At 39.3% G+C, this 27,742-nt stretch overlaps 2 protein-coding genes across 3 annotated transcripts; both read right to left on the bottom strand.

Annotated features, from left to right (window-relative positions):
• Nucleotides 1-4,936: 4,936 nt before the first annotated feature.
• LOC122654207 (putative receptor-like protein kinase At4g00960) lies at nt 4,937-21,078 on the bottom strand. The gene is made up of 8 exons (XM_043848197.1): nt 20,783-21,078; nt 7,838-8,654; nt 7,483-7,606; nt 6,978-7,077; nt 6,619-6,829; nt 6,049-6,283; nt 5,607-5,754; nt 4,937-5,295 (listed from the first exon to the last, which is right to left on the bottom strand). The coding sequence occupies exons 1-8, from the start codon at nt 20,888-20,890 to the stop codon at nt 4,948-4,950; spliced, it is 2,091 nt and encodes a 696-aa protein (XP_043704132.1). The 5' UTR covers nt 20,891-21,078; the 3' UTR covers nt 4,937-4,947.
• LOC122654203 (cysteine-rich receptor-like protein kinase 10) lies at nt 11,071-14,905 on the bottom strand. 2 transcript variants are annotated; one of them, XM_043848193.1, is made up of 7 exons: nt 14,092-14,905; nt 13,870-14,004; nt 13,650-13,771; nt 12,945-13,155; nt 12,404-12,641; nt 11,520-11,670; nt 11,071-11,384 (listed from the first exon to the last, which is right to left on the bottom strand). In XM_043848193.1, the coding sequence occupies exons 1-7, from the start codon at nt 14,879-14,881 to the stop codon at nt 11,079-11,081; spliced, it is 1,953 nt and encodes a 650-aa protein (XP_043704128.1). In that variant the 5' UTR covers nt 14,882-14,905; the 3' UTR covers nt 11,071-11,078. The 2 variants fall into 2 exon arrangements, with proteins under 2 accessions (XP_043704128.1, XP_043704129.1); XM_043848194.1 differs by lacking the exon at nt 12,404-12,641 and having other exon boundaries at nt 12,983-13,155.
• Nucleotides 21,079-27,742: the final 6,664 nt, after the last annotated feature.

Below are 27,742 nucleotides of genomic sequence, written 5' to 3' on the forward strand. Positions count from 1 at the left end.
TAGAGTTCCTGTAGTAGTGTTTGGATTGGAGACATCAGTTGACACACAGTACAGTTCTCGACAGTGTTGTTGCATTGGGTGGATATGGCAGTCAATAGATGAGAAGTTTTAGGACAGTCAGAGATCAGAGCTGTTAGTGAGATGTTAATGGTGATGTCAGAGGTTTGCAGTTGATGAGTGTGATAGTCAGCAGTCAATTTTGTGTGCATCAGTATGGGTCAGAGTTTCAATTGGTATCACTTTCAGAGATAGTTATCAGAGTGCAGTTCTTCAGTTAGTATGATGATTGTCTGACTTGGGCAGAGTTAGATGTTTCAGCACTGGTGACAGGGGGAGTGATATGTTGTTTTGACTAGATGTAGAGGTTTATGGTAGACAGCCAGTGTTGGTGTTACAATTGTAGGTTGTAGATGATTTTGTTGGTATGTATCCACTTGTGACAACACTCTTTCTGTTGAGTAGTGTTGGGTGGATATGATTTTGAGGTGAGAAATTGAATTTTCAACTCATAGGATAGGGAAAATGTGTATGGGCACTCCTATGTAGTTTAAGAATTCACACCTGTAGGATAGGAAGATGCGGTGGGCACTCCTATAGGTGCTTGTATCCCACACTGGGAGATTGTTCAGGTGAGGTGATTGTCAGAGGTAGCAGATGGATATATGGATTATTTTTGTTGTTGCTACTTTTAGTTTGGACTCATGTGGAGTCAAATGGAATTCTTTGGCACTGATGCCAAAGATGGTGTTCTCAGATATACAGGAGATAGAGACACCAGTTGGGCACAGAGATATCCCAGGCAGGGGGAGTATTCTCAGGCAGTTGTGCTTAGTAGCATAGAGTAGAGATTGGACTTAGGGGGAGTCTCTATTGAAGGTGGAAGGCAGTCCACTTCAGCCCTTTGCAATTATTGTCAAGGGGGAGAGAGAGAGTCTCATGAGCATGGATGGCTTTTGATGATATTTTGCTCATGATGTGTTGACAACAATTCCAAAGGGGGAGATTGTTGAACACAGTGCAGATGGCAGTGATTGTGTGTTGGTTGTCATTGTTGTCAACACAGTGCATATGTGTTGTTGTGGTCAACACAATGCATCTTGGTGCAGTAACAGCGCTCAGACCAGTTCAGGCAGCATTCTGGTTGAGTAGACATGCTTATGGCAGTGCAGGCAGTGATTGGATATTGTCCCCACCATCCCCAGTAGTTCTTATAGTGTTCACAATGGTAGTGATATCATTACAGGGGTTTGGTAGTGTATACAGAGGTCCCATAGTGTTTGGGAGTCATCCAGGGGCATTTCTATCATTTTAGGCATGGACAACATTTAGGGGCATTTATGTAATTTTATAAAGTACAAATGGCCTAGACAAGTGACAGAGAGCATCCAGTAGTATATTGGTGATTTTGTCAGTCACTGAGGTCTATTGAGTGTTAACACAGCTCACAGGGGCATTTTGGTTTATTGACAGTAATGTGACATGTTGGCAATGATACTGGAGCATCCAGGAATTATGTGGCAGCATGAGATTGTTCATTGTAGTGTTTGGAAGCCTTAAACAGCCTTGGGTGAAGGCTAGGTGCATTAAGAATGTTGATTTCATAGGTTTCCTCACTGACAGCGTGTTCGTTGGCATTTTTGGAGGATATAATGTCAGAACTAGGTGGATCATTCCACATTAATATTTTACTTAGTCGAGTCCTCTTTCCATCGGTTCAAACGGTTTGTCAATCCGACGTCAGACGAGGGAGTTATGAATTTTCTCGTATGGGTGTGCAGAATAGAAGTAAATCTGGAAATTTTGGATTTCATCTCATGCTCTCGGCCAGCATCACAGATTCAATTTGTGTCTCAGGGGTTTGTTTGCAAATAAATATAAGTTTTGTCTTCAATGACACAAATAGGTGGAACAAGGGGTTCTTTTGAAATTTACAAGAAGTTGGTGATGTAACGTTGCTTTTGAGAACAAAATAGTTAAAATATTCCATCTTGAAATTATTTCTCCAAAAAGTTCTCAAAAGACGTGCCATTGACTTTTCCAAAAAGCTGTTTTAGCAATACTCATTTTGAAGATTCTCTTTGTGAAGATTTGATTAGTTCATCTCAAAGGGTTATTTTGGTTCTTTTCTAAAAGTCCTTTATTGTAAAAAGATAAGTGGTCTTCTTCTCCATAAAGAAAAGTACAGAACCGTAGAGACCAAAAGAGAAAAAAAAAAAAAAAAAAGGGAGAAGAAAAGAAAAGAAGAAAGAGGGGTTTTTGCTTGAGGAAAAATAGTAACCAAAAGGATGAAGATGGAATCTCTCTCTCTCTCTTTCAAGCTTTGATTTTTGAAGAAATAGAAGGCCGTTTTGGGTTGCAGCCCTAGATGGTTGATTTGCTCATTCATGGTTTGAGTCCCCCTCTCTATCTCATGTCTCTAGCCTTCCTTGATGCCATTGAAGATTTGAAATCATAGAACCAGAGCCTCTATTTCGTGGTGACAGCCAAGAAAGAAAGGGAAAAGAAGAAGGAAGGAAGAAAGAAAGAAGTAAAAAGAGAAGAAATTTGAAACTCCAGCTTAGATTCGGTGGAGGAAAGAAAGAGAAGAGAAAAGGAAAGGAAAAGAAAAGGAAGGAAAAGAAAGGAAAAGAAAGGAAAAGAAAAGAGAAGGGAAGAAGAAAGTGGTTTCCCACACTGCCAGAAACCACTCCAGAGCATAAGTGATTGAGCACACTTGAAGATTCCAATTCTCCATCAAATTGGGAGAAGTTGAAGATTCCAGTGAGCTACCAGAGTTGCTAGACTCCATCTACGGATACCAGGAATCAGAGACACTACATAGTTGTGAGAATTTCTATCTCTTGACTTTGTAATTTTTGTATTTCGGTATTCATTGTATATGCTAGTAGTAGGGATGCATGTTGAGACCTATGCTAGATGTGCTTGACATTGTAGGGCATTCATATAAGCCCAAGTATTTTTGTTGAGTTGTCCAGTTGCATCTCGACACAGTGTTAGTTACTAGTGGGTGCTAAGAAACCATTGGGGGTAACACCCTTGTCTCTATACTTAGGGATAGAAGCAGGTCAGATGTCCTGAGTTATAGGTGTGACTAAAACATCATCTACCGTGGGTGCAACCTCTCAGTTTTATGCTAGGAAAATTAGTGATGAGTAGATGCTGAGGTCCAAGTGACCATTACTCCGTGCACGTAGGCAAACTGCCGACACACGTATTTCTTTGTGTTGTGGATGATTGCTTGCCTTTGTTAGAAGTGCTTTTTTGCAGGATGGGTATACACACCTGGTAGAGCCTTTGACAGTCAGGCTGGGGTGTGTGTGTGTATATGTATGCCATCAGTGAGGTCCTCCAGTTGTGATTGAGTCAGTGTGCTTGTGTTAGGGATCTCCAACAGTTGATGTAGCAGCTCTTGGCAGCACTTTGTTTAGCAGCTCTTTGTAGTAGTATCAGTGACTGTGGTTGTATGAGACTAAGTCAGGATTGTTATTAGAGTGTGCTTGTGTGCCTGTGTGTCTTTTGAAAAGACTGTTTGGGTGGTTGTGGTGAGTGTTAAAGATCTCAACAGGTGAACTAAGAGGTGAACCTGTTGGAGGGAAAAGTTTTATAGTCCACTGATTCACCCCCCCTCTCAGTGGCCATCACTGTTCAACAAGATCTAGCTGCGCACGACAACATAGGAATCGTTCAAGCCTTAAAGAAAATCCATTAAATAATCCATCCCTAAAAATTCTTGAAGAGGTTTCAATGCACCACAAGAGTAAGGTGGTAGGGCACGATAAGAAAGCAACTCATCATGGTAGCCTTTAACAATGGTGTAATAAGCCGAAATTGAATCTGTGCCTTGAACATGGGTGGAAAGAGCACGCCGAATCTCAAAGATGCGTTGAGCATTTTTTTGAGAAAATCGATCACGAAGATCGTTCAACACATCAAAAGCCGAATCTAGCCATAAAGTACTACAAGATATGGAAGAGACAGTGGAGTGTAAGATCCAGGAATGTACCATGCTGTTGCACCGAATCCAATTAGGTATATCGGGAGAGTTGGAGTCAGGCTTCAAAAGAGTACCATCAACGAAGGAAAGCTTGTTCTTTGCTTCAAGCACCATGATCATGGAAGAAACCAGAATGGTGGAAGACAATGCATCTGCTGGCAACGTTTCAAAAGCAGTCGCCGCTGTAGTGTTGGAATCACCAGGCATGACTAACTAAAGATGGGTCGATTAGGCTGATACCATGTCAAACCTCACTATCCAAAATGGATTGTATTGATCCAATTTTCTCTCCACAATTGTGGGATATACACATCTTTGTATAATTGACTTACCGAATTCTACTTCTGCCAATATGGAAATTGCAACAAATATGGTATACAAGATAAGAATGAATAGGTGGAGAGATAAGATGATAAGACAATCTCTCTCGCTCTCTCCCCGGCCCTTCCAAATGTCAAATTGTTCTATCTTGGTGATGGAAGATAGTATTGGCATGGACGCAAGCTTGCTAATTGGAAGTCTATGAACTATCCGTGTAGATCAATTTCTGCTCCAAATGTTCATTCTGTATTAAAGAAAACGAGCATACTTCAATCCCGGAAAGGAGAAGGCTGCTGGTTGTCTCTCTCGTCCAGGGGGAGGGCCAATAATTCGTTATTAGAGAGAGTATACACTAACCTGCAATAATTTCTTTCTTTGTTATCCCTATTTTCGGATGCAGGCAATGTTTTCATTCCAGATGATCAAAGTTTAAAACTTAGTCTGTACTGATTGTCGAATTTTAATTAAAACTTAGAACAACCAAATTGGATTCTATTTATAATCATGAAAGTATGAAACAATATGTCAAGAGTCAAGAGTCATTTTTATAAGTAAGCAGTATTTTCTCATTTCAGACTCTAATTACCAGTGATTTCACCCTCTGTTTTTATGCACTACCCTTCCTCTGTATCTCACCGAGGGAACAACTCAGTAATAGATGCATCATTGGTAGACCTTGGTGTTGGCTTAGTTGTGGATGAACCTGACTCTGTTCCCTGCAAATAATTCTCTGAGGAAGATTTGTTTGCCTCGTTTCTGTTATGAACAAAAAAGGAAGGTGCTGATGGTATTGGGAGAGTAACGGACGAGCTATTGAACATGAGATCAACTGATGCCATGGTGGGTCTATCAGCAACATTTTCTTGAACACATAGCAATCCAATGTGAATGCATCGCATCACTTCATTTATCGAACAATTTCCTCTCAAAGTTGTATCCATCAACTCCAAGACTGTGTTGTCCCTCCAATTTCTCCATCCCTACAAGATTTCATCAACATATGCATATGAAATCTAATGATCTATAAAATGAGAGAGAGAAGTTGTGTGGGTTAGAAATGCTTTTATTAATTTTTGCTTTTTTTCTCCCATGTTTCATTAGGTGGGTTGTTTGAGATGTCCTACCTGAAGAAAGATGAAGTGGAAATGATATATATATGGGGTAGCCCAAACAGTTGGGATAATGCAGCAAGGCAAGTTATCTCAAGAATTGTTTTGTAGTAGTAGTAGTAGTAGTAGTGGTAGTCATTTCCTATAAAAGAAAGTGTATTACATCCAGAGTTCATACTTACAGAGCAAAGAAGGTCCTCAGTTTGCTCCAATTGATAAAAACTGTTCTTCCGACCGCTCACAATTTCCAATAGTAAGACACCAAAACTAAAGACATCTGACTTAACTGAGAAGAACCCATGTAGTGCATACTCTGGAGCCATATATCCACTGCATTCCATCTCAATACAGTAAGTTATAACAGTAAGCAATATTTGAAAATACGAACAAACAAAACTGCTACTATTACATTAACCAGATAACTACATGAAATGTGATGTAACCAACTTTAGAAAATTTGAGGACAGGGGAGTCCAATAATGCCTATTCAAAAATATGGTTCTTTTAGTGCTATTCACCCCCACCAAGAATAACTGAAGAATGTGTTGTTGATTTATAGGAAAATTAGCAAATTCTTGAATGATAGCTATGTAATATCAATAGGTTAATGGAATCTTCACTTACTATGTTCCGACAATCCTACTGGTATTTTCAGTTTGGTCGACTACAAAAAGTCTTGCCATTCCAAAATCTGAAATTTTTGGGTTCATCTCCTCATCTAACAAAACATTGCTGGCTTTGAGATCTCTATGTATAATCCTAAGTCGAGAATCTTCATGAAGATAGAGAAGCCCACGAGCAATCCCTCTTATGATTTTGTGACGCTTTTCCCAGTCCAATTGTGTGCGTTTGATTGGATCTATATGTTCAAACATAAAAAGATCAAATAAGTATTCAGATATTAGCAACTTATCATAATCAAAGCAATTCCATATGCAGTTTCCTAATAAAAGGAATTAATTGGATCACATAGCTAAGCTTTATGCCTAAAATAAGGGATGCAGTAGTGTCTTTGAAATACAGATCTCACAGGTTCTGTAGTGATAATCTTTTGTAAAATCAAAGGTACTCTTCTCCAACCAGACATCTTAATGGGTATCTTCTTTGCATTGGAAAAATACAAGATATTTTTCAAAGAACTTCAAAAAAACAGAAAGAAATACACTTGAAAGGGAAGCAGAGATAGAGTCTTACCAAATATGAAGTGATCGAGGCTTGCATTTGGCAAGAATTCATAGATCAGGAGCTTTTCTTCTCCTTGTAAGCTGAAGCCAAGGAGTCGTACAAGATTCCGGTGCTGCAACTTGGCCACTAACACCACCTCATTCTTAAATTCTAGTTCACCTTGTCCAGAATCTCTAGATAGCCTCTTCACAGCAACTTCTTGTCCATTCAAAAGCTTACCCTGTATACTATTTGTATTAGAGGATACTACCAAAAGTGTGGACTTGTATAGACTGATTTAAAACCACCTTTAAGAATTCAAAATGCAACTTTAAACTGTATATGTTAAGATTTTGTTGCATGCTTGCATCATAGTAATGGATCATTACCTTGTAGACAGCACCGAATCCACCTTGTCCAAGCTTATTCATATCAGAGAAGTTGTCTGTGGCAGCTCTTATTGTATTAAAGTCAAATTGCAAGGATTGTGCCATATTGATATCAGCCACACCTTAACAACCAACCCCGAGAAAAAAAAAAAAAAAAAAAAATCAATCAATACTTCCCAAATAGAAATGCTTTGATGAAAACATGCAGACAATTTTGTTTAGTGAGCATAGCTGGCCAAAGCTTTCTTTCTTTGGATTCAAACTAGTTCTCTAAGGAGTTCTGCAATATGTTTCTCCCAAGAGATTTTCCAAGGGCAATTAATGTTTGCCTAATAATTTGTTTTTCCCAGCACAACTCCTCTTGATTCCTCCCACAATCAAAAGAATATAAAGAAATCAATCCATTATAAATGTTTTAATTTCCTACATACAAAATTTCGGATACATTGACACCTAAATAAAACATAAAAGATAAGAGAAGGATTTAAAGTACAGTTGCTCACCATCAATTTCAATCTTTGGCTTCCTCCTTATAAAAAACCATATAAATACGGCAGAAACAAGAATAACTGCTATTATTGCCACGACGATAATAATAATGACAATAGTCGACAAATTGTTTCCTTTCCCTGCATAAACCAAAATCTTTTTTTGAATGTATGATCCAATTGATTGATTTAAAAGGATTTATAGAAAATGATGCATGAATACACATAAAAATATAGACAGTCTTGAAGTTAAAAGGTGTGTGTTTAAGGGGAGGGGGGTCAATCTTGCTTCTAATAGAAAAAAAATTAGAAGTAGAAAATAAAATGAAACATCAATCAGTATTAACTAGAGCTCCTAAAAGCATAACATACCCTGTGTTACCGTACTGATCGCCGGTGGAGGCGAGGAAAGAGGAGGAGGAGTTGAAGGAGGTGATGGAGGTGGTGGAGTAGCAATTGATTCATAGAAAGGATCATTGAGCTCAAACCTCAAATTACAGCTGGGCATGAGAACTCTCCCACCTTGCTTTGCATTGCAACAATTTGGTATATTCGCAACAGCTTTAACTAAGCATCTATAGCAATCATTCTGAGATATATCGGGAGTACACTGAACTAACCCATGAATCTTCTCAAAGCTGCTTGTATAATTTACGGACCCAGCTGCAAACATTCGAGTGGAAGAACCAAAGGCAGCTTGGTTCACAAGGCCATTCATTAAATCTGCCAAAGTCTGATTAAATTGAACTGGGTTTGACACATAATTGACATTCCACAAATACCAAGTTGGATTTTCTTGCATAGTTGAGAAGATGAACTGATCTGAGTACCTTAACATGCATATATCATACCATACTATTGCACCTGTTTGATTGGGACAAAGTTGTGTGATATCTTTGCTTGCCATGTTAACACAATTTTGACATTCTTGGGAAGTAATATCGCCTCTGCACAGAAAGAGACCATAGACTGTGTTGGAATTCTGGGTAATTGTTGTGTTGTAAAATCCAGTGCTGTTGATAGCATTAGAGAATAGAGAAGACAGAAGATGGTTGAGATTGGTTTGGGATTTGCTGTTAGCAGTGTAATTAGTTCCTGAGCAGGAATTGGCTGCAAAGTTTGGTTGCAGAGTGCTTTGGCTAAACAACCAGAGGAGACTAGAAGAAAGAAGAAAGAGCAATCCAGTGCACTGCATCATCGCTTATGGCTGCTGCTGCTGGAATTTCACTCTGATTTGTATAGTTGCAACATTTTTGTTTGGTTGCAGAGTGTTTTGAGATAGGTTGCATAACACAGGAAAATGAATTATTAATGTGACCATATGAATCTTCATTACGAAGAGAAGACTTTGAATGCTACACACGCCAAGAAACCACCAAGAAGCCACAATTGGTCTTTCGGTCATTCGGTCATTCGGTGAACCGAGTGATAGACTGAAAAAAGTCCAATGTAGGATGGTAGAAGGAAACGGAGAGGAAAGAGAGATTTTATAAAGAAGAACATTGAATCTGACAACTTTAATAATTGTTGGGGAAAGGTTTTGTACAGAATGGTAGAAGAAAACGGAGAGGAAAGAGGAAGGGGGGATTTTCATAAAAAGAAAAAAAAAAAAATAAAGGGAAAAAAGTTTCGCACACGGTTTACACGACCGTGTGCGAAACCTTTCCCCTACTTTTATAATGTAGATTTGCTTAAATTTTATGTCTTTCCACTAATTTAATTTGTTTACTTTTATTTTGATGCATTGTAAAGTTGAATTGCGATCGTATTCAAATTCGGTACATTAAGAAGTTGCTAGGATCTCTTGTAGTTTATATTGGAAAGAGACATCCCCCCGTTGATTGAAGGACACTTATTAATAGGGTTGTAAATGGTTCGGATATGATCGGATTCGGACATTCCCTGACCGAATACGGATACCTCTAAACGGATTTGGATATAGATCAAATTCGGATTTTTGACCTTCCGTTTACATCTCTGCCTTGCGTATCCCGGATCTTCCTCCCTCTAGCAGATACAATTCACTCTCAATCCATCTCTTAGATCATGATTCTCTTTTCCTCATATTCTAGAATGTGTTGAATCTTCAAAAACCCCCAAGATCATTATTTACTTAATTTTTTATTATTAAATATTCGGATTGTGTTTCAGACGAATTTTTATTGGAGTATTCAAATTTTTTTTCGGATTTCTCTAAACGAATACGGTTGTCCCTAAACGGATATAGATGCGATTCGGACTCGGATTTTCAGATATCCATTTACATCCCTTCTTATTAAATACAATAGTATTTGTTTAATGACATTTTTTATTTAGGCTCCCTTTGTTTTGGCTTACATGTGAAAATTGTACATGGAAAATTTTTATATGTTGACAAAATTTTTAATGTTTGTTTACCATTTAGTTTACATGGTAAATTTATTTAATATAATCACATAAGATGTCATTATAACAAATTTGAATTAGATGATCTATATTATATGATTGTAATAATCATGTATTGATAAAAGACCTACAAATACATAGGTCTTATGTGATCCAAGATATACTCAATGTGAAACGCATTTATCTTTAATTTTATGTCGTACACCATGCACGGCCTTGCAAGAAAACTTTTATCTTATAATATTATAGGCAATGTGCACTAACAATCTTATCCTCTCGAGGCAAGAAAAATCCCAAGATTCCAATGTTGAGGTTGGAATGGTAGATGCTGTTGGAAACGTAGAGAGTTATATTGCAGGGTCGACGCAGTTATAGAAACTAAGCAGGAAAGAGAGAGAGCGCAATAAAAAAGAAAAACATCATGACTTATGTTATAGGAATGGTGGTCATAAATGGTTCAATTATTTCTCCAATTCTCCAGCATTCACTCTTCTATCAAAAAATAAAAAATAAAAACAAAAACCATTCACTCTCCTAGTCTCAATATTCTAGATGAAGACATTAAGTAGAGTCATAGAAAAAGTCAGGGTCATCTTTAATCATTTGCATCAATATTTTGATATTTTCCTATTGATCAAAATATTTTCTAAACAGATGTTTCCCTGATCCACACAGGCACTTAATTCTATCACATGGAAAGGTGATGTGGAAATTCTCATCATTCGACATTTAAGGAATGATCTCAAGTAACCACCTTTCAATTATTGTGTTTCATTATATACTTTCTTACGCATCCACATCTTTTCTTGTATTTTTAGCCGTTTCTGTATAACAAATTGCCCAAAATTCTGCAATAAGATTCATAGTAACTCCAATGTATTGCAATTAGACTTCAGCATTGTTCCCATGAATAGAAATAGAGCAGCTGACTGGCTTGCATCTTAGGCTGCATCTTTCCTTGACCCTTGTAAGAGTTTTCAAGAGGGGGACTTGCCTTCTCATACTAAAATTTTATCTCAAAGGAAAAATAGAGATGAAATACAAAGTATATAGTACAGCAAACAAGGCATTACCCTTTTTCAGTTACCAAGGCCTTATTGTTCCTTGCTTTTAGGAAGATTTGATTTTGCATCACTTGCTTTTCTGAATTGACTATTTCCGTTCAAGGCATACACTAAATATTACAAAAAACCAACCTTGCTTGATGATTAGCATACATTTATTCACATTATCGGGACTCTAACACACTGATCGACAATCCATTGACAGACAATGGTATCGTTCTGCTATTAGATTGATCTGATTCCATTCTGCTTTGCACAAAAAATGCAGGTTGTGAGGGTAATGGGAGAGTAACTGAGTAGCTGTTCAACATGAGAACTACAGATGCCATAGTGGGTCTGGCGGCTACATTTTCCTGAACACACAATAATCCAATATGAATGCATCTCATAATTTCACTTTGTGAACAATTTTCTCTCATAATTGGGTCAACCAACTCAAAGGCTGTTCCTGCATTCCAATAACTCCATGCCTGCAACAATTGATCCATGTAAGTCATTAGGTTCCTCAGGTTTTAAGACAAACTGAAGGTCCTATTATTGTTATAGTAGATAGTAGCAATCTACAGTAATGAAGGAAAAAGGAGGTGCAGACATCCAATTCTTACATGGCTCATAAGGGTCTGAACAGAGTCTGTTTGATAGAAACTACTGTTCTTCTTTCCACTTACAATCTCCAAAACTAATAAACCATAGCTGAACACATCTGATTTGACTGAGAACTGCCCATGAATTACATACTCCGGAGGCATGTAACCACTGCAAGAAGTTATTATAAGATAACTTACGAAATTAAAAGTAAACACAGAGATTCTATTAAACTGTGTTCCTTATAAGATAACTTACGAAATTAAAAGTAAACACAGATTCTATTAAACTGTGTTCCTTATAAGATAACTTACGAAATTTAAAAGTAAACACACAGATTCTATTAAACTGTGTTCCTTATAAGATAACTTACGAAATTAAAAGTAAACACAGAGATTCTATTAAACTGTGTTCCTCAGTTAATTTTCACTAGATTCTATATATAGCTTCAAGGCCCTTGACCAGGATTGTATTCTCATGTCAAGCATTTCTAGATGGGCTGAACCATCTTCATGAAAAATCATAACAGTTTCATTTTAGCAAGTTCTAACTGTTATGAAACTTCGCCAAATATAGGTCAGGTATGACCCACCCAACCATAACTCATTGATTCTATTTAGCTCTCTGCTTTTGTGAAACAAAATACTAAAGGTCATAGACTTCCAGTGATTATGCACTTAATTTTTCCCCACCAGGCATAGGAGGAACCTAAAAAAACTAGCCAACATTTTTTTTGGGGGGGGGGGGGGTTGGGAGGAAAAAGGAAAAACCCAAAGAGAAAAACTACTCAATAAGCAAAAAAATCAAAGATAAGAACTATTCAATACGCATTTGGCAAATTGGAATTTATCAAAATGCATTCTCTGATGATAATCATGAAAAGAAATACGGCTCCGAAACTTACTGAGTCCCAATTATTCTGTTTGTTTTTGCTTGAGTTTGGTCCACTCCAAAAATTCTTGCTGTCCCAAAATCTGAAATTTGGGGATTCATTTCCCTATCTAACAAGATATTGCTTGCTTTAAGGTCTCTATGAATAATTCTAAGGCGGGAATCTTCATGAAGATAAAGGAGTCCTCGAGCAATCCCTCCTATGATCTTGTAACGACTCTGCCAATCTAACTGAACACAATTCTCAGGGTCTGTATTCATCAAAATGAAAGGTAGAGTCAGAATTTGGGATATAAAAAAGTTACCATATAATTTTTCAAGAAAAAATTGGTGCATGTTTTACCAGACGAAAAAAACAACAGAAAGAAAGACTGGCGTATGAAAAAAGAGGATGAAGTGTCATGAGCATCGGTTTAACTCCACAATTTGCAGAAAATTGGGATGTAAATTCATGTAAAACCCCAAAACATGAGAAAACAATCTCCCCACCCCCCCCCCCAAAAAAAAAAAAAACCTCTCACAGAGAGAGAGAGAGAGAAGAGAGAGGAGCAAACCGAATAGGAAGTAGTCGAGGCTTTTGTTGGGTACAAACTCATAGATGAGTATCTTTTCCTCTCCCTCCAAGCAGAATCCCAAGAGCCTGACAAGATTCCGGTGTTGAAGCTTTGCAACTAGCACAACCTCATTCTTGAATTCTTTTGCACCTTGCCTTGAGTCTCTTGAGAGCCTCTTCACAGCAATTTCTTGTCCATTAGGAAGCTTACCCTGAAGACAAATTACAAGTGATTAATAAACTTCTTTAGCATCATGAGCAAATCACTGCTATAGACCAAAATCTCCTCTTTTCGGAAGAGCATGAAAACTTGAAAACTATGGCCAGATCTTGGAAGGAAATGGGGCTTTCCGACCCCTTGGGGCCGGGTACTTGGGATCTGAAAGGTTTAGGCTTGTTCTACGCTTTAAAAACTGAGCTTCATGGCGATCCATGAATTGGGAGGAAGAGAACCAGCACCTGAACGCTTACTCTTACTGCTCTACTCGGGTTCACCTCTTTTCTTAGGATTTGCTGCCCTGAGGTTCTTATTTGGAGTCATTTGTTTATCACAGAACAAGTCCCCCTCGGTCACTGCCATAGTTCACCCAGTATCTTTCAATTATTCAAAATTCATAAGTAATCAGATTTTCTATTCCATGGATAAATGAAATATGTCATACAAGAATTCTAATTTAATAACTCTATGTTGTAACTTCTTTTCTACCTTGAAAACTTCACCAAATCCTCCTTCACCAATCTTATTAACATCTGCAAAGTTGTTCGTGGCTGAAAGGACTTCACTGAAATCAAATTGCAATGATTCTGCATTTTTAATTCTGTTCCCACCTATTCACAACCCACAAGAGGAAATAGATTAAGTTTGACCTTCCAATATAATGAATCAATAAATAAACCTCTCAATAGGAGCAAGAAGCGCTTCTTACCCTTCTCCTTTGACAAATCCTGCTTTCTCTTCCGAATTAGAAAACAATACCAGAGAACAGAGAAAAGAATCAATCCTGCAACAGCAACCGGAACAACAATGGCAACTATTTTCCTCCATGATTTTCCTTCATTTTCTGCATAAAAATTAAGGGGGAAAAATAATTGGTGCTTTTAATCTAGTTAATCAAAATAATCAAAATTTAAAACACAAAGTAGCTCACCTGGACTGGTAGTTCTGTCACTCGGAGGCGGAGGAGCATGAAGGGTAGGTCTCAAAGCTTTGACAGGGAAGAAACAGTACATCTCAAACCTAATGTTACAACTGGGATTGAGAACCCTTCCACCTTGTAAACCGCTAAAAGAACTGAGTTGATCAGCGATGGCACCCACAAGGCAAATGTTACATTCGTTCCCCGATAAATCAGGGCTACACTGCGCCATACAATACAGTGTCTGATTATTTGTGAAATTAGCTTCTTTAATGGAGAATCTCTCTAAATTGGAGGCTGCTTCAGTGGCGGTATCGTTCATTGTATCTCCCAAGAGCTCATTAAACCGAATTGGGTCTGAGATGTTATTAGGGTTATACAAATTGAATGAAGGGGAGTCGGAGACTGTGGAGAAGAAGGACTGGTCGGAGTAGCGCAACATACACTCGTCGTACCAAATATAACTGGTTTTCCGGTTGGGACAGTGCTGGAGAATATCCCGAGCACCGAAGTTAACACAATTGCTGCACACATCGCGGGTGACGTAGCCTGTGCAGTAGTAGAGGCCGTAAACGGCGTCGGTACTCTGGCCGATGGTGGCGTTGGAGTAGGCGTTATTGGAGTTGGAGGTGGCGTTTGAGGAGAGAGAAGAGAGAAGGGTGTTGAGGTTAGATTGGTAGGTGCTGTTGGAACCGAAAAGAGGAATTGTGTCTGGGCAATCGTGGCCAAGGTAAATAGGGTCGCCGCAGCTGCAGAAGCTAAGCAGGAAAGAGAGGGCGACGAAGAAGAAGATGAGCACCATTACTTGGGTTCTTGGGGTTCTCTAATTCCACTATACACTCTCTTATCCTCAGAACCCAAGAAGAAGAAGAAGACATTTCAAGATAGTCACAGAAGGCAGATTCGTCTTTGACCATGTGCATCACTTTGCGACTCTTTGACCATTTGCCCAAATTCCACTTATTCACTTTGCGTCTAAGATAAGTCAGCATGATGCCGTACGAAGCTCGTAATGGGTGGTTAGTTCTTCATGTCCGGCTGTCTTGAACCTTCAATACCCTATAGCTTGGCACTGCTAGTATGGATGTCCAACACGTGGCAATTCGGACATCCAACAGTCCGAACTCATTGACTATGTTGAGCTTAGATTGTTGGATATCCAAATTGCCATTGTCGAACATCCACACTAGCACTGTCGCATTGCCGAGCTATAAGGAATTGGAGAGGATAATAGTCTGTGGAGTAACGCCTCTACCAAGAGAACTGATTTTATTGAAAACGTGTAGAACTCAAGGCTAGAGTAGAACAACATTCTTTGGATTCACGGATTAGAATTGGGCCAAATCATCATACACAGATATTAAAAGAGTCCTCCTAACCAGGGAATCAACCAAGTTGTTTATCACCCTTGGAATAAAATTGAAAATACAAGATACAATAGAATCCTTTAGATACAAAAAATTTACAGTAGAATCCTTTAGATACAAGATATCCTCCAAGACAGACCAAATCCGTAATAGGGAAGATGTTAGCCTCTTTTGTAGGTAGGAGATAAAATCCCTAATGTCAAATTCGACTATAAGGTTGTCAAAACCCTAAGAAACTTCCTCAAGCAAAGCTCCCCGATTTGTTAGTGCCTCTCTTTCCGTTGGATCTTGAATTGAGACTGGGATTAGAGACTGAAAATAAAGCCTCACCATTAGCGTTCCTAAAGATGAAGCCAGCACCTCTACTATTTGAATCATGAAGATAACTGGCATCACAATTAATCGTCACACAACCTAATAAAGGTACATTCTAAGAAACCAGAAGAAAACGTCCAAACACAAGGTCATTTCTTCGTAACCATAGATACCAGCAAATGAAGCTAACATGAGAGATCAGCCTCTTATTAAAGGTTTTCCCATGAAGTGAAATTGCATCCCACTCTGAAATCTAGGATGATAGTGAAGGAACTTCAGAAGTAGGTGCAATATTAGATAGCCAATCCCATAATCACATAGCCAATACAAATCATGTATGGGCATAACCATGCAAGTAAAGAAACACATATGGGTTTCATCAAATATTGAAACACCACATCACATGTGATAATATGTACCCAAACCCATAAAAATTAAAAATCAATTTTAATTTCAAGTGGGTGGAGAGAAGTATCTCTTCACCCATCTTCTTCCTCCAACCACAAAACTAATGTTTAAAAACAAAATTCGATTTTGTAAAATTTTTTTTTAAAATACAGGAGGGAAAAATACTGCAGGAAAAAAAAAATTCTGCCGACCGCATACTGGCACAGGCCGCGGTCATGGGTTATGGGCAAGGTCCAGGGAAGGAGCGTGCAGGGGTGCTTGGCAGCGTGCGCTCTACCCCACATCCAAAAATTAATAAAAATCTTCTTCCCTAATTAGGTACAATTTTTCAATAATTAGAAATAAACATGATTTATCATAATTATAACCAACCCACATGGACAAGTTGCTAAAAAATTTAATGACCTTGTAACTACTCATGTGCACATGGGAAAGTTGCTACAATAACCAAATAACCACCCATGTGCATGCTTAGCAAATCCAATAAAAACTTAAAAACTTGCATCCCATACATAATAAATGCATCTAAATTTAATTATGTGATATCCATGGGTGAGAAAGGTGGCCCTGATACCACACTGTTAGTCAAATAGCAGTCCATGGGATCATCTCCATGGTTCCCTTAGGAAACCAATAAGAGGCATCATCTTGGGTTCACAAGAATTAGAAAGTCTGGGTTGCCGATGGGAACCCTGGTATAACCCAATCCTTCTCTTTCTTATCTCATAAAATTATGGGATCCCTAAGAGAGAGAAAATTATTCTCTTTTCCATCCCATGAAAAGAGGGATCCATCCCATATCCGAATGCGTAGCGGAAAGAGATAGATTCAGGTTTCTTTCACATCCCATGAATAATCATGTAATTAAAACAAGAGGAATTAATAGAAACTTGCTAACCTAATGAACCTCAAGTGTTGCTCCTCCAATAGACAGTGGTTCTTCCTTCAACGAGCACATCAGGTAAACAGATCTGAACCTCTAATGGTGCAGCCAAGGTTCTCCAAGTCAAAATCTAATCTTCTTCTTCAAATCTTCAAGAGCAATCTTGGGTTTCCAAAATCCTAACTCTCAAAAGCTAGAGAGCAAGAATAATGAGAGAGAGAAGAGAGAGAGAGAGAGAGAGAGTCAAAATCGTAGAAGAGGGGGCAACACCCAAAACGCACAAAGCTGGAAATGTGGGCTGCCCCCCCCCCCCTCCACAATTTTAAATATTTAAATTAACAGGGCTTCTATAGCCCTATTTGGAAAAAATCCCAGTGAGAGTCTGTTTCTCTCTCTCCTCTTTGTCTTGAACCTATTTAAACCTAGTGGGCTTCTAATTGGTGAAGAAGCAGAATCTAATAGGGAATAGTTTAATTAATTATTTATTTTATATTTAATGGATAAATAAAAATAACACCTTATCTGTTAGTCCATTGGAGTGTGTGGAATGTTGTTGTCATTGTTGGCAGCATATTTGGTCATAGTGGTGTTGTGGCAGTAGCTATTGGTGGTTTGGAAGAGCTGAAATGGTCAAACAGTCACCTACACAATTATAAGGGTATTTTGATCATTTGACAGGGTTACAAGGGTACCCGCACGTGAAGAACATAATTTAACAGTATATTAAGTCCTTATATAGTGTTTGGCAAAGGGGCAAAGCAGCAGGTGAAGGTTTCATACTGTTAAAGTTGTGATTTCACAGGTTCATGCAATGACAATGACTTTAAGGTCATTTTTGGAAGGCTTAATGGAAATTCTGGGTGAAGTAGTCTTCATGAGAAATTAATTTCGTCGAGTCACGGTTCCAACGCAACTAGTCTAGCATAATTTGGGTGTTGGAAGAGAAAGTTACAGATATTTTCATGTCAATGCGCAAAAAAGGAGCAAATCTGGAATAGGCAAAAGTTTATATACTTAGCCAAAAATTTTGGCTTATTTTTAAGTGCTATGCTGTAGACAGACGTTCTGCATTATTTTGTTAAAACTCCAGAATCCCTTCGAGCGTCGGATCGGTATCTTGCATCAGATTTGGTTTATTAAAAGAAAAAGAGAAAAAAAAAAAAAATAAAGGAGAAAATAAAGGAAATAACTAAGGTGTAGTGAAATGTGATGTTGGCATGACATCATCCCCATTTCTTATGAAGGAAGAGAGTGAGAAAATCTCTGACGCATTTTTCCTTTTGTGCACGGTTTGTCACAAAGAATCTCTTTATTTACGGATTTGCCATTGGTTACCAATTTTAGGAGCATTCAACTTTGGAAGGCTGTATCTTGGCCATCCGATGTCCAAATGGGATGAAGTTTTTTTTGAAATTGGGTATTTTTTTGAGAGAAAACCATTGGAAGGAGTTGCAATATCTTTTGAGTATAGAAAGTTGACGATATTACTATTTTATGCTCGATGACTCTGTATTGAAGATGGTTTGATCAGTAGAGCGTACATAGACATGATTTCTATGCGTCAGAGGCTTCATGATTGTCGGATTACTCTAAAAGAGGTAATCCTTGATTTTAAATCCCCATTGTGAGTTTCTAGGTTGCATGTTTAGTTGAAAAAAAACCTAGTTTGATTGTAAGCCAATATTGGCCATTGTATTGGGGGATTTGGTTATGTTATTTGCAATTAATTATTGTAACTCTGTCAAGTGGGGGCTTGTACACAGATAGGGGTAGTTGCCCTCGATTGTGTTGTTGCACAAACTGAAGCAGAGATTGTAGTTCCTGGGCTGTTGTTGCAGTCAAAATTTGAGTAGCATATTAAGCAATATACGAAACCCTTGGTAGGGTATTGCTCTGTGGACGTAGGCAGTTTGGCCAAACCACGTAAATTTGGTGTCTTGTCTACTTTACTTTCATTGCATATATTGGAGTGTGTTTGATCTGTAGAGTGGGGTGTACTTTCTGGTAGACCTGGCTACACAGTGGTTGCGAGGTGGACGTGCATGTGTGTTGTGGGATTAGTAATTACGGGATTGCCCCGGCCAATCAGGTTTGCTTGAAGCCTTCTGCATCAACGTCAACACAAGGTTGAAATTTAGGGATTATTTTTTAATAACACTGATTCACCCACCCTCTCAGTGTCAACCTGGGATCAACAAGTGGTATCAGAGCAAGGTTACCCAGTCAGAAAAGTTTAACAACTTTGGGATTGTGAACTGAGAGACTTTCAGATGGCTAGAAAAAATAAGAAAAAGTCTAAACCTGTGTTGAGTGATGATTCAACTTCAAGGGTAGTTGTCAGAAGATAAGACATGTGGTCAGTTAGTCAATCAGATACAGAGGTTAATGAACCTACATTCATTGTTTCTGATGGTTTAGAGTATCAAATTTTAGATGGTTCTTCAGAGTCTGAGGAGGAGCTTGAACCGGTAGTTGACATGGAGGCGGAATTACTTAGTGCATTGGAAGACCTCAAGGATGAGAGGAAAAATAATAAGAAGATCACCAAGCAAGTTGAAGACCTTGATCAGAAAAATCTTGAATTACAGGCTCAGTTGGATGACCAAAATTCAGAAAAACAAAAGTGCAAAAAATTAGAAAAAGAAAATTCGGTTATGAGAGAACTTGTGTCAGAACTACGGAAGAGAAGCACACCGCCTGAAGTTGATAGAGATAACCTACAACAAGGTGAAGTAATTTTGAGGTTGAAAGCTGAAGTCAAAGAACTCAAGTTCATAGTGGAAGCGCTTGAAGGACAAATTATACAGAAAGATGAAAAGTATTGTGAACTTAAAGACGAGTGTGTAGCACTGCAAGCACAGGTGGTACAGTCACAAGAAGAGATAAGTCTATTGCATGCACAGTTGAGTTACTCCCAAACACAGGATGACAATACTCCATATGAGACACCCCATGCTTCTTCACCCAAGAAGCAAAGAAGAAAGATAAGACAACCCTAGGCTCAAAGATCTATCAGATCAAATAAGATATTGCTGATTGGAAGCAACACATTCTTTCCGTCACTGCCTACTTCACAAAACTCAAAGGTTTGTGGGATGAACTGACATCTTATGTCTCTTTGCCAGATTGCAAATGCGGCACTTCGCACAAATTGAATGCATTTATTCAGCAGGATTATGCCATGAAGTTTCTTCAAGGACTTCATGAATCTTTTGCTCCTCTAAGGAGTCAAGTTCTTCTGCATGACCCTTTTCCTTTAGTTGCAAAACTTTATTCTCAAGCACTACAAGAGGAGAAGCAACGTGAGATATCTTCTATCTCTATTACCAAACCTGAAGCATTGGCCCTTATTTCACGTGGGCAAAAGGGTCGACCTCGTTGTGATCATTGTTCTATGGATAACCACATGCACCATCCATACCTGTTACAAATTGCATGGATATCCTCCAAAGAAAGGAGATACTTCTGCCTCTAATACTTGTACTTATTGCAAAAGGACAGGTCACACAGTGACAACCTATTACAAGCTTCATGGTTATCCTCCAAAGCAAGCATCGCCAAGTCCTTCCCAGCCGAAGGGTTTTCAAGTTGCAGGACATATTGAGAATACCACACTCGCCTCCAACGCACAGAACTCTACCATCTCTGCTGATCAATATGCACAAATACTTACCATCCTTCAACAAAGTAGTACTCTGCCTAGTGTGAACTTAGCAGGTACTGCTCTCACATCTATTGTTTCTTCACCCACTAAGTGGATCCTTGATTCTGGTGCTAATGAACATAACTGTTCATCCATCAATTCACTGAGTTCTCTTGAGTCCAGTCCTAGCATCATGACCGTTCAACATCCAAATGGCACTCATGCTTCTATTTCTAATATTGGTTCTGTGGAATTTAATTCTAATTTTTATCTCCATAATATATTGCATGTCCCATCATTTCAATTCAATTTGCTCTCCATTTCAAAAATTGCAAAATCTTTGAATTGCTCTATAACATTTTCCCTAATTTCTATATCTTCCAGGACCTGTCAACGAGGAGCACGATTGGACTGGGACATGCTCATGACGGACTCTATTACCTCACCAAACCCACTGCTTTGCTCACTGCTTCTTCTCCATATGACCTTTGGCATTGGCGCCTTGGTCACCCATCATCCTCACGGTTGCATACAATTACAAAAATTGATTCATCTGTGGTTGTCTCTCATTTAGAATTTTGTAATATTTTCCCCTTGGCAAAGCATTCCCGCCTTCCATTTTCTTTAAGTACTACATCCACCAAATCTCCTTTTGAACTAATACACTATGACATTTGGGGTCGGTTCAATACACCTAGCTCCACTGGTTCTCATTATTTTTTGATGATTGTGGATGATTACACTCGTTGCACATGGCTCTATCTCATGAAATATAAATTCAATACTAAAGGTCTTTTCACTGCTTTTTTGGCTCTTGTTTCCACCCAATACAAATTGTGTGTACAGAAAATCCGCAGTGATAACGGCCTTAAATTTCTTGACAAAGACCTCCAGGCCATTGATGAGCACATTTATGTGTGAAATTTTAGGGCATAAATTATACATTTTACCACATTGGACAGAGTTACTCGATGCTTTCTTGTGCTTTTCAGGGTTTAGGTGAATTCTTGTGAAAATGAAGGAGATGATGCTAAGGAGATGTTTTTAAGCTTTTTAGAAGTGTAAATGGATGCATAGCCCATCGAGTCAGCTTCGCAATGGTTCAAACGGCACTTAATTCGAGTTGAAACGAAGAAGTTATGGGCTTTTTAATAACGCGTGAAAATGGTCGCAGGGGTTTATTTATAATTAGTGACAGTCGGATGGGGACAAACTGAAGCGAAAGTTCGGATTTTAGGGGCCTTAATGCAATTATCAGAAGTTACTTTACTGTACCCGAAAGATTCCATTTGGAAGGCTTCGGACAGTCCAACTTCAACTTGAGATATCTTGGGCTCCCCAACTCCGAATGGATGAAATTTGGGTCTATTTTGTGTGATTTTTCGCAAGGAACACAATGGTGAGACCTATATAAACACCCCATGCTCCACGTTTTCTGAAGGACAGAATGGGTATTTTATTTATTCTTGAAGGAATCCTAGTCATCACCCTTACTTTCTCTCTCCTCCAACTTCTCAAGGGCACTTCGGAATTTTATTTGGGATAGATTTATTTTGAAAGATATTCTCTCACCTATGGAAAGTTGAAAAATCAAAGATGCTTTGATTTTATTGCTTGGAGAAGATATCTACAAAGAAAAGGAAGCTGTTGTTAGAATGGAAGTTTACTTTTCAGAAATAGAAGGTCTATGTAAACAATTTTCTCTTCTTCTTCTTTCTATTTTTTTCTTTTTCTTAGGATTCAAGGCATTGTAAAAGGAAGGAGAAGAGAATATTCTCTTTTCTTAGGGAATATTTCTCCTACACTTCCCTCTTCTCTCTACTCCTCTCTTCCTCTTATAAATACCCCTTACCCTCCGGGTTGTAAGGAGTTAGTAGTTTTTAGTTCAGTTTTTAGTTAGTTTCTAGTTCAATTTTAATTCATTTTTTAGTGTAATTTTTATTTCATTCACTTAGTGAAATTTTCTCTTCTTTTTCCTATTTTTGGCTTAAGTTCTTAGTTTTGATTTCAAGTTCTTAGTTTTGATTTCATAAGTCTAGTTTAATGGTTGTAATAGTTTTAGTTTAAAGCTTCCTAGTCTAAGTTCCTATGTTGATGACAAGACATGGAGATTTAGAAGAGGAAGCCATGGTGAGTTTATTCAAGTATTCAAGCACATCAAGGTATCTCATTCTCTAAACCCTTAATCTCATTCTCCTTTCTTATATCTCTCTCTATCTTCTTCTTCTTCTCCCTCTATTTCTTTTATTTTTTTATATGGTTGTGGTATGTGGATGCACTTTTATTCCCTTATTTCTTTTTATGTGATTATGAAGTGTGGCTGCGTTTTTATTATTCCTTTCAATTCGCTTTAGTTTGATAGGTTAGATGCTCATGCGTTAGGACGCCAATTTAATCCCTTAATTTTGTTAGATGCTTATGAGTTAGGATGCATTAATTTTCATTAGTTTAATTAGTTTAATTTAACACTTTAATTTGGTCCACTTTGTATTACTTTTAAGTTAATTAAATAGAGTGGCGTATATCTCCTCGTGTTCGACCCGTAGCTACGATTGACCCGTACGCTTGCGGTATTATTTTAACTCAAACAGCCATCTTCCAATGGCTTAGAATTGTCCATGAAACCAGTTGTGTAGGAATGCCTCAGTAAAATGGGGTGGTTGAACGTAAAAACCGTAACCTCCTTGAAGTTGCTCAGGCCCTCCGTTTCCAAAGTCACGTACCAATCTCTTTTTGGGGGGAATGTGTACTCACAGCGGCTTACCTCATCAATAAATTACCCACTCCTACCCTCTCTGGAAAATCTCCTCATGAAATGTTGTTACAAACCTCACTATCTTACGCACACTTGAGTGTATTTGGGTGCCTTATTTTTGCGCACAATCATTCCCCGCATCGCCAGAAATTTGATGCTTGCTCCAAACCAGGTATATTTGTTGGTTACCTGTAGACACTGATTTTTGTCACCGCCTTTGGTGAGGATGACAACGGGACACAGACAGTGGGCGATGCGTTTTCCCCCTTTCTGGACCCCAAAATACCTGGCCCATGAGCCCAAAAACCTTTTAGAACCCAAAAATAGCCCATTTAGGCCCAAAATATGAAATAAGGGGGACCACACTGTCCACGGCGCCGTGGACAATGTCCCATGGCACTATGGAGCTCCCCCATGGCAAGGGTCTACTTTTCCATGCCGCCACGGGGGTTTCCGTTGTTAGCCTGCTGAAGTCGCCCACGACGCCGTGGAAAAGTCCCCCACGACTCCATGGACATCTCCACAATGCCGTGGAGGGCTTTTCTGGCCCAGACTGTGGGGCACCCTCCCCTATAAATAGGAGTGTCCCCCTCCCCTCATTTCATGGTTTTGGAGGGCAGGGAGACCCCCCATAATGCAGATTTCACCCCCTTATAGGCCTTCTTTCCCTAATTTCCCTTCGTAAGAGTGCTCGACTAAGTGAGGTTTTCGAATACGAATAGATCCTTCGATTATCCGTTCGATAATGGAGCGATCCCCATTCTTAGAGTTTGTTGTCTCGTTAGTGCAAGGATAACAAGTGAAATTCCCCCATTACAGTCGTTATTCTGTCGTGCCTTTACCCCCGGGGAGGTGGTGCACATCATACTAAGTACTTTGAGATTGGAAGATAGCCGCTTCCTGTACCACTTTCCTGCACACACGCATTGCATGGGAACATTCTTACCCCTGTAGTTAGTCGTTGGACCCCATGAGTAGTCACGGGTAATTCGCGACGAAGCTACAGCCTTTGATATGTACCATACGAGTTTAGAATCACCAGCGAGGGTAGTTACTAGTGTGTTGTGGGGTGCATTAGCCACCCAAAAAAGGCACTAGCCCGATTACTCTGAGATTGTGTGACCTACTCTCCAGGTATATTAAAAGAACCATGTACCCACAATTCACGACCACGAGCGATAGGTATATCGATTCTGTCAAGGGTGACCTTTTTCTGTCCTATCAAGCCTACCCGTTGCATGCATCATATAGGAAAATAGACCATATACGATTAGGGTACGACACAAACTAACCTTTGTTAGCTGGAAGAAGGACCGAGCTTAAGGTCACTTGATGACTAATTTGGCTTCAATACGAGACGCCCAAAACAGGGAATTCCATAGTCCCGCGATAGTCCCTGGAAGAAAGATGGGAATCCACTCCTATATGATGGAACCCTACATGTCCCTCGAGAATAAGGGCATCTCGTATTGACTCAAGATATAATCATCAGGAACTTGGAACTAGGCTTGCTTCTTTGATTGTTTATTTATTTGTTTTGTAAGAAATGTTTTGGCAATGATGGCATTCTAAGTATAGTTGGAAATAATCACTATAACACCAGAAGTTCAACGATAACTTCGACTACTTGAGCCAAAGCAGAACTAAAACAAAAAAAAATACAATGAAGATTGTAATATATATATATATAAAATCCAAAAAAAAAATTAATAATAATGGAGGAGTTGATTTTAAACTGTCTAATATGCGAACATTCTCAATTTAATCAATACCTAAGTTCTTCTTCTCTTTTTCATAGAAGCACAATTTCATACCTGAAAAGATCATCCTCGCCTGTCTGGATCTGGCGAGAAGGAAGATTGATCCGAGCCAGTCCATTGCCCTTCCCAAATTCTCTAGCTTCTTCTCTCCCTTCCGATTCTTCCACTGAGGTATCACTTGGGGACAGCATGGATCTGATAGATGATCATTTATCTAAAAGTCATGTGGAGCACCAAGTAGATAGGTTGTAGATAGACATGGCCGAAATGCGACAAATCATGGCACAACTGGTGCAAACAGTCAATGAAATCTCTAAGGGCGGATCTACATCTGGGCCGGTGGAGCAAGAAGTCAAGAGGACCATCCCTGCAAATTCCGATCACCATAATGCTAGAGGAGGGGGATGATAGTCATCCTTCGGCGGATCCTCTTGAAATTGAGAGAGAGAAGAAAATGAGAGAAAAAGTGGCTGAACTAGAGGTGGCTGTCAAAGGCAAGGTTAAGGAGAAAGATGAAGAGGATTTGGTGTTCTTTCCTGAAGGAAAAATTCCTGAAGATTTCAAGTGGAAATTGGACAAGTTTAATGGGTCAGGAGACCCTAAAGCTCACCTCAAGATTTTTGCCACCATCGCTAGGTCGTGGGGGATCTCTAAGAACCAAATGGGATAAACATTCTTGTATTCCTTGGCCAGATTAGCACTAAGATGGTTGACCCAATTGGACCATACTCAAACCCAATCCTGGGCATCCGTGGTAAAGGCATTCACGAAACAGTATTCGTACAATACTGAGATGGATATCACCTGGAGAGAGATGGAGACTCTGAGGCAAGAACCAAATGAAGAGTTTTTGAACTTCATCATGAGGTTCAGAGAAAAGGCCATGAAAATGTGGAACCGCCCTACAGAGGAGGAACAAGTAGAGATACTGCTGGAAAACCTGTATGGAGAATACCGCGAAAAGATATATTACCAGCATATCAAGACATTTGATGCCCTCATGACCATTGGAAAGAAGATTGAAGACAAGATCTTCAAAGAAAAGCAAACCCAAGGCATGACCCGTGAGGCCACAGGAAGTTACGCTGCAAGGAAAAATCCAAGAACAAAGGGAGGGAATGCCACAGGAACAAGTCACCAAGCAGCAGAAGTCCAGGTGGTAACCACAGGAACCACACCCCTTGTGATCCAAGCTGAGCCTGAACCTCCTAAAAGGACTTTTAACTTCGGAGGGATGACACCCTCATTGTTATTTATCAAGCTAAAAAAGGAAGGGATGATCAGTTCAGTTCCCCCCAGGCCCGTGGATTTGAATAATCCACCTGCATGGTATAAGTCCAACCTCTGTTGCCATTATCATGACCAGAAAGGCCATCACACGGATAGGTACGCGTTCCTTAAGCATGTGATCCAAGACTTGATTGACGAGGGTAAAATAGAACTTCAGGTGAAGCAGCAGCCAAATGTTACCGCAAACCCCCTACCCGCTCATGGGGTAAACATGCTCCAGGAAGATGCTAAGCATGTGGATCCCACCTTGATGATCCAACCAATCGGAAAAAGGAAGAAGTTGATGAAGGCACATGTTTATAGGGCAATCTTGGCAAAAAGGCACAAAGGAGAACAAAGGCGTCCAGTTCAGAAGGAAGTTTCCCAAGAGGTGGATCGGCCAGATTCCCCTTTCTATCACCCAAGGTCACCTGGCACTACTTGGGTAGAATATCCAATACCAGCATGGAAAGCACCACAGCTACTCTTGAAAGGAACTTACTCTCCAGAGTCCTCCACTGGATCGATAAACATGCTGCAAGAGGAAGCACCAATCAGAGACCCGATGACGCTAATCCAGCCCATACCGTGGTATTTAGAAAAAGATGAGTAGGCACACCAAGTAAGGGCTGAGAAGATGCAAGTCTGCGAGCGTTGTGCAAGGACGAACTGTGATGGAAATGTCCGAACAGGTGGACAATTGTGTAACCATGGCAGGGGCATGGCATCTAATAATCGGCTTTGGAAGATGGATTTCTTAGAATTTGGGCTGGAAGGTCTCGATGTAGGGGCACCTCTGTGCAAGCATTGGCTTCTCACCAATGAGTTCACCAAAGTCATGCCCAAGCTTCTCAAAGCAGTGTCGGCATTGGCTATAGGTCAAGTTCTGTCAGAAGAAATTTCTCTTATCCATATAAGGGGAGACACTGAAGATAGTACGGATGAGGCGGATGACCTAGAAGTCCATGAAGAGTGGATGGAATATGATGAAGAAGAGCAAGACCATGTGACAGTCAGAGAGGGATTCTATACAATGGATTAGGTAAACAACATTGGGAATGATGATAATGATGATCCAACCAATCTCATCCAACCCATTCTACTGAGTGAAGATGAAAGTAGAGATGATGAGGAGATATCATCCCCGGAAGCAAGAGGGGAGTGGACGGTGTCTAGAGAAGATTTTGAGCACTGGAGCATGAGTGTCTTCTATCAGGTAGCAGACATACTAGACATCTCCACTAATACTCAGGAGATCCTCTA

Source organism: Telopea speciosissima, chromosome 3 (assembly GCF_018873765.1).
Source record: "Telopea speciosissima isolate NSW1024214 ecotype Mountain lineage chromosome 3, Tspe_v1, whole genome shotgun sequence".
NCBI classification, from domain to species: domain Eukaryota; kingdom Viridiplantae; phylum Streptophyta; class Magnoliopsida; order Proteales; family Proteaceae; genus Telopea; species Telopea speciosissima.